General features: G+C 33.1%; 1 protein-coding gene across 2 annotated transcripts in view; it reads left to right on the forward strand.

Moving 5' to 3' along the window:
- Positions 1-3,146, forward strand: part of LOC149770798 (uncharacterized) — an 8,484-nt gene extending 5,338 nt beyond the window's left edge. For both annotated transcript variants that reach the window (XM_089949113.1, XM_089949114.1), the window contains exons 8-10: positions 136-265; positions 1,320-1,471; positions 2,292-3,146. In XM_089949113.1, the coding sequence (XP_089805239.1) occupies positions 136-265; positions 1,320-1,471; positions 2,292-2,402 (393 nt within the window). In that variant the 3' untranslated portion in view covers positions 2,403-3,146. The remainder of the gene's footprint in view (positions 1-135; positions 266-1,319; positions 1,472-2,291) is intronic.
- The last annotated feature ends 5,005 nt before the right edge of the window (positions 3,147-8,151 follow it).

The following is an 8,151-nucleotide window of genomic DNA, read 5'->3' on the forward strand; positions in this document are numbered from 1 at the left end:
TACATCAAGTAATGACATTTTTGTTAAAAGGAGCGAGATATTAATGATAAATGGAGACCTGACCAACACAAGTAAGGAACCAAGGTAAACCACAAATATAAAATCAAGCTTGGTTCATCTCCCTTTTTGATTCAGATTCTAGAGGGATCACACAAATGTGGAAGAATTGAGCACAAGCTTGTCGCCGGACAGACTGGTGCCGACGAAGAAAGAGTCCAATATATATCCAGTGTGTGTCCCCATAAATACGTGGAAATGAATTCAGGTAACTGGCGAAATCAGTAATATTTAAGAAATCAAAGACGGCTATCCACCCAGTGGCAACTATTGACTTTTATAGTAATCTAACATTGAAATAAGCTTTAATATAATACCACAAGCGTGTCCACACTATTGGAAAATAATCCGTATACTCAAACCATGTGCGAAAATTCTGTTTTATTAACAGCAACCTGTGATCCGGTTTACTCGTTTATCCTGAATATATAAATAAACCTTCATACCGAGATCACTTCTAGTGAGGGTAATATTTGCTCGCATTTTTTTGCATTGTTGACCCAAGACGATCTTTCATCCTATTTTAAAGAGTTAACCAACATTTTTCGTCCAAATTTAGTGATATACTGATTGTTATAAAGGACGTCACTGTGGATTTGTAGAAGACTGCTACATTGCCGTGTTGGTGACGTATTTTATTCATGCATATTGATCAAAATGAGAAGTCCTGTCCGCAGGTAAAAGTGGATTACAGGGGATTGTCGCCCCTGGCTTGCAGCGAAGTAAATAATCATGCTTTTTCACCTAACACAGTTAAACATCCTCACCATGTTTAAATGATATAGATGTATAACTGTTTTAAAGAGAGAAAACATCAAAGACAGTATATTGTCCCCTCTTTGCATTCCCCCCCTCCCCTTCGTGCATTGGAGAGGAGCCTTTCAAAAGATCATTGGTCATCTTATAGGATTCGGACCAGGGGAAACCAAAAAACTTAAAGACGTTTTGATCTGTTTTCACAAGTTGGACGGTGATGTCCAGACATGGTAAATTTTAGAATTGAAGGCTGGTCATAGGTAGATATTTATATTTCCTAACAAAATGAGTGCCGGTACTTTCTCCAATACAACTCACATATTTGTGTGGATTTAAAGCCTTTAACTAAAATACCATGACACCGTGTGGAAAATAGGGATGCGTCAGTATTTGCTGCAATTCTTTAACTAATTTATTAGGCAAAGTTATAGTAACATAATTACTTCTTAGTAAACTCCAATAATGACACTTATGACTAATGTAACACCTATATATACATGTTATAGGAGATGCTTTATTCTTCCATTGCAATCTGCTACACTGCAGCAGCGATAATTCCAGTGACAAAAGACGTTGGGCTCTTCTTAGTGCTTACAATAGGGTCAGCAATGACCCAGTTAAGGATCACCATCACCCGAGATACACTCCACTAATTAAGGTGCGTTTCATCAATCTTTTTCAATAGTCGGCATAGAAATATGCGACCTTAATCTGTAGTGTTCAATTCTAGCATTAAAAATATTCTCTACCTTTCTTTTTTCCATCCTTTTATACACGTTTCAGTATATCACTTAATGATTTGTTTATATGAACATATTTGTTTTTCATGTTAACTCTGCTGATGGTTTTCATAACAACCACGATTATAGTTTAAAACCAATGTGGGAAATTAACTTTTGATTGGTTTTCTTGCCCCAGATATAGTAATATTATATATTTAACGCTTAGAAAGGTTTAGTCATACACATAATATACGGATCCATTCTGGAGCACCCACACGCTGAGGATACTGCCTGACATTTGCTGTTTTCGCTTTAGATAGCCAACATATTTGTTCGGCCAAATTGACCAGAACCCATCTAAAAACAGATTTACGTTCGTCGTTCATTCCTGCCACTTCCATTTGACCCCATCATTCTATTTTGATGCATCAGTTTTTAATCATGAAGAGTAAGAATTATTTCAAGAATACCTATGAGGAAAAAAAAAATATCCGTCCTTTATAGCGATTACAGGGTAACATCTTTTGTTCGCCATTTTCATATTTGGTGCTATATTCTCGACATTACGAGAACAATGTTACTATACTGTTTATGTTTAAATCGTTCCAAGACACGCCCTGAAATGCTTATGTGGTCTTAATGAAGCATACTTAAGAATAAATAAGCAAAGAACAATTATTAAATGAAATGGGTTAATGTCAAAGAAAATTGCATGTGAGATACGATGAGGCTGACGTTATTGTATTGCTTCTTCAGGTTGACGATTCCGAGATTCTGAACTGTCAGAATTTCATGGACGTCAGCGGTAAAGATTTCCTGGATATGGCTAACACAGCAGGAGTAAAAGCGGAGAGGGTTTCTAATTAGCGCGATGAAGTCTGATAAGAATATAAGATTCATTGCTTGTATGTTTAAGCATGTAGATAGTGAATATGTGTATGTGAATTATGGGTTGTAATGACATATCAGCACAGTCATAATAAAACAAAGATAAATGCCAGAGAGGGTAAAATCCATAATACCAGAGTCAATTTATTTATATAAAAATAGCTCTTTTAAACAATCCAAGACCATATCAGTGTGAACGTCATCCGTATAGACATCGCAAATGAAAACTCTTGCCTCCATTAGTCGATTTTCGAGCCATGCAGGAGGACACATTGGCATATTGTATATCCATGAACTCGATGCAGGAACACAGCAAGATAAATCAACAACGAGAAAAACACCATGATAAGTTTTTACCCCCGTAAAACAAACATGACCTATAACATGACTAAATTTGAACAATAGTAAATTTCGATTTATATGCGATTTAACTGGTGCATACGCACAAGTTAAAATACATTTCTTATATTTCCTTTCAAGTCTAATTGATTTATGTACACACACACACACATACACGCATACATACATACATACATACATACATGCATACATACATACATACATATATACATACATACATACACCTTGTATCTCTTATGTAAGCATGTAAAGTTACTAATGTACTAATTTAACCGAGCCAATGGAATTTGTGCTGTCGCTAAATACATGTAAAGCTTTTATCGTTGATGATTATTCTCTAGATAAAGCTGATGATTCTTGTTTTATTGCTTTTGATTTGTTGATATCGTCCATTTGTACGAGAAATTTGACAGTGTACGTGTGATATTTCTTTCACTATTGAGACATGAGCACATAATCAGATCTAAGACTAAGCGAATACATATTTCCAAAAGATTTTTGATCATGATTTTAGCGACGGATATGAGATACATTGACTGTGAGAAAAGTGTTTGGGGTAAATAGTATTACGAGTGTTAGCAAATTTAAAATAATAGGAATTAAAAACTGATTGGATTTGTCTTGTCTGACAAAGAATATCATTGAAGTAGCTAACACAAATAGCATAATTTTATATTATTGCATAACACATCAAAGTCCATATCACATTATAATGCGTTGGGAGACACATAACGGGGGAAAGGGGTAAAGGATCAACGGAAGAAAATCACTTGTTTCTTTTGTTTCTTTTTTTTTTTTTTTCATCTCGTTTTATCAAGTCTTAGTCGTGTCTTACTATCATCGCTTGATTAAGTTATTTCATAATGTCATCGCCATATTACTGCTAATCAACACTGTAGCATCCGATTGCTTTGGAAAAACATCATCCAAATATCATAATTAATCGATACTGTAGCATCCGACAGCTATGGAGAACAATCATCACCTTATCATACATAGTCTATACTGTAGCATCCAACAACTTTAGGGAAACATCGTTGACATATCATAATTAATCGATCTGTACCATCAGACAGCTTTCTGCAAATATCATCACTTAATCATAAATAGCCTATACTGTAGCATCCAACAGCTTTAGGGAAACATCGTCGAGATATCATAATTAATCGATACTGAAGCATCCGACAGCTTTGGGGAAATATCACCGACATAACGTACCTAATCCAAATTGTAGCATCCGACAGATTTGGGGAAACATCATCGACATATGACTAATCTATACTCTCCCATCCGACATTTTTGGGTAAACACCATTGATCGGCAAGTCCTGCCATCCATTCTTCTCTCAATCATCGTTAGAAGATAGCAGGAAATCTAATCAAATATTTTCCGCTGTGATGATGGTACATTATATTTTTCTAGCATCTTAGTTCTTTTAAATGGAATGGATACACATGATATAAAATCGGTGTATAGATAGAAATTAAATCACAAAAATCTCGGTGTATAGATAGAAAGTATATAAATATGTGCATGGATATAAATTATATAATATATGTATATGAAAGGATCGATATTATATACAATATATCTGTGTATTTGTAGAATTTTTATAAATTATATACTACTTTACTGCAGATTCACAGAAATTATGAAATTCTCTCTTTATATTTATAAATATTGAACATTATCTGTCTGAGTATGGATATAAAGTATTTAAATATATCTGTGTGTGGATAGAAATTATTTAAAATGTGTCTGTGCATATATATATATATATATATATATATATATATATATATATATATATATATATATATATATATATATATCTTAGAAATGCATCATGTTATGGGAGTCCACTGATGGAAGTTGAATTCGCTCCACTTTAATTGTCTATGTGTAAGTTGTAACCAAAGGGAGACAATTCCTTTCTCTAAAAAGTAATCAATCAGATTCATGCATTCATTCAACGGTGTTGTGCTTTGAATTTATGTATTTTGCTTGCACAACACAACTATTGTATATTAAACCTTTTTTGTCTCTTCAACCCTTTAAATCTGCTATCAAGTAACGGAGCCATAAGCAACGAATATTAAAGTATACAACAGTAACATTAAAGCGAAGTTGATATTTTTATTTAAATTGTAGTGTAAAATATTACTCGCTATCTGTTATGGGGAGAAAGAAAAAGATATTTGAATCTATTGTTATGTATATTTAATTTGTATGGTTTGTATAGCCTTTCTTAATTATTATATCTTATGTACATCTGTGTTTTGTACTTTACCTTGTCCAAAATCAAGTTAATGGTGTACTTGACAGGAAACATTTATTTTGTAAACAACATAATACATAGCTAATATTTCTCTAAGATTCTATATGATCATTATTTTTAGTAAACATTTTTACTTCGATTTGAGGTAAAGACGCAGTCTTGATTCTTACCTTAGAGACTTCCAAAATTCAAATTTCCTATTAGTCAACAGAGTATTTTCAGAAAATGGTAATTGAGACCAGGGTCAAATAGAGGGGTATATAATCTTGTTTGCATTGTGATTATGTATTCTTGCCTTAGCATCTAAAGCAGATTCGGTCTTATTGTTGTGCTTAGTTTTTAATTTAGGTGGATGTATTTATTCAAATTATTAATCACTGGTATTATGAAGAACTCGAAAATATTATTGAACTAAACAGTAATTTGGAATTATAGTGAATTCAGACGATGATATTTTTGATTATATTGTGACACATCAAAAGACTGTTAGCACATCGCCACACTCCAGGCCATTGACATATTAGCACGCTTGAGTCTAGAGGCACACCAACATTCGTTTGAAATGACACTGGAGTTCAGTTGGAACTTTATACATTTGGATTTGTGATAGAACGTTTAGGACTACTTGGGATTTAATTCAGAATAATATAAGACCTTTTCAAATTGTTAATTTGTATTCTAGTGAACATATTATTTGTCAAATTTTACAAAACTTATTTGTTTTTGCTCTTTTCTGTTGCTTAATAAAAAGTCACAAAGTCGTAACAGAAAATTGGGGCTTTTCGTCCGGGATATGAATTTCACAAAAATATTTCAGAAAACATTTCTTAAATTTAAATTCACTTTGTTACGGACTTTAGTCATTCCCAAGTATTTATTTTAATTTCACATATTTGGGAAACATACAGTGAAACAGCCAGGCTTTCACAATGTCATCTAAAGTGGATAACTTTATTTTTAATTTTACTCAGGAAGGGTTAACGTCCCAGAAAAAGGATGGATTACTATAGTTTGCCAAACAATATGATCTCTCTTTAACGAACCAAGAAATAAACAATATTTTGGTCCAATATTTGGAGGAAAAGAGATTTTTGATAAATGTGCTTTGGGCTGTTAGTGGGTCTCTATCTGGCACTGAAATGAAAGAAAATAGAATTGAAATTAAAACACAAGATGGAAATAGAGTTACAAAAACTTCAAATACAGAAAAAGAATGAAGAGAGAAAATGCAGTTTCAGAAAGAAGGAGAAATGCAATTGCAGAAAGAGGAAAGATAGAAAGTAATGATATTAAGGAAAGGGAAATGAGAGCGATAAATGCAAATACAATTGTAGAAAGAAGAAAGGGAGAGATAAAGATAATATCGGCTAATGCAAATCCAAATGCAATTTGAAAAGGAAGATGGGAAAATACGGATGCAGAGGGAAAGAGAAAAAGAAGAGAGGGAAATTCAGATCCAGGTAAAGTGAAAAGGAAGAATGAGAATTTCCATTTAGATGAAAAGAATTAGAACTGGCAACTAGAAAGCAAACCCCAAAAAAACACTCACAAACATACACAAACACAAGTTCAGGTTTTGTTGTTACGAGACATATCAAGTTAGTACCCACTTTTCATGAAATGTTGAACAATCTTTTCTCGATTTAGAGGAAATTACTGAAGGCCTGAAATGATGAAGGGAGCACTGGATTTGTTATTAAAAACGATTGTGATATGGTTAAAGCTATCTTCAAAGGTTATGATTTGGTACCTGTGGCCTATCGACAAGGGTTAGGGAATTATAGAAAAGCAACTAACCAGACCTGTGACAAATATGTATGAGAAAAAAGCACGACAATTAAATACTTGGTGCTCTTCTTAAAAGATTGATAAAGATTATGATAACATTATACAACACATATCAGTTGAATTGTATCATATATTGATGAGTAAAAGGTGGAAAGTTTAGAAATGCAGCTCGAACAGCTAACGATTATCCCCTGACTCACAAAGTTTCCCTCATCAGTAAGTCATCCACTTAGCGGTTGCTAGGTATAAAACTTTCTCAGTCTCATACGAGCATATACAAATCTCGATCTGGCACAACTTTTGGGAGTGAGTATATGTGATTTGGAATTTTTAACGTAGCTTTAACAATTGTTCAGTGTGACGTATATATGATTTAATTCATTTTTTTAATTGTTTGTCAGTTTTAATATTTTTATTATGTTATATGCTTCTATAATGTAAATTTATTCACTGGAGATGATATTTTTCCAGAAAATCGGTTCACCTGAATCATTCTTTTTGTAAACACCAGGCGTTGATCTAAATCCTGACCTTGTTTCTAAATTTGTAGCAGCCTTCGTAAACAAGTTATATTTTCTTTCAAAATGATTGGTTTTCGTCGGGTCATTTTTGGTGTACGTGACATAAACACGATCACGTGATCCCCCATTCGATTTCGCAATTCCGGTTTTTCTATTGCTGCGCATTTGTTAGTTTTAATAAGATTTCTCAGTTTTGGGCTTTTTATACTGATGTCAAATTATTTTGTTGTAGCCAGATTTTGAGTTATAATTTTCTTCAGATCATTTGGATTTCAGAAGGATTAATGCTTTTTTCTTTAGAAATATTTTGAGTGCTCACACAGAAAGTTTGGAAAGACATTGCTTACAAATTTAATTTGGATTTCCAACACCGTAGTGTCATTATTTGTATTTTTACAAGGAACTGTAAAATACATCACATTACATACTAGAACATACGTCATCGCCATCCATCTTGGATTTTCCATCAGGATTCGAACTTGAAGTTATTAGAACATTGATCACTAGAACTTTTGCAATTTAACTACTGGATTATTCTTGGATTATTTTTTAATTTGATTCTTGAAACCATAAGTTCTTCTCTTTTTTCATTTTTACGGAATTTTTCCAAGGAAATAACTTATTTGTTTAATTTTAAAAAGCTTGTTGTTTTCACACTTTCTGTGTTACTGTTTATTCGAGCCTAAACACGTAACATCAGTCATATCGCTACGATGTCTGCAGTGTGGCAGTTTATAGTGATGTCTAGCACCGGTATGTCATGCCGCAGACATGTAGCATG

Source organism: Sinohyriopsis cumingii, unplaced genomic scaffold (assembly GCF_028554795.1).
Source record: "Sinohyriopsis cumingii isolate HCF-2022 unplaced genomic scaffold, ASM2855479v2 utg002323l, whole genome shotgun sequence".
Lineage (NCBI taxonomy): Eukaryota > Metazoa > Mollusca > Bivalvia > Unionida > Unionidae > Sinohyriopsis > Sinohyriopsis cumingii.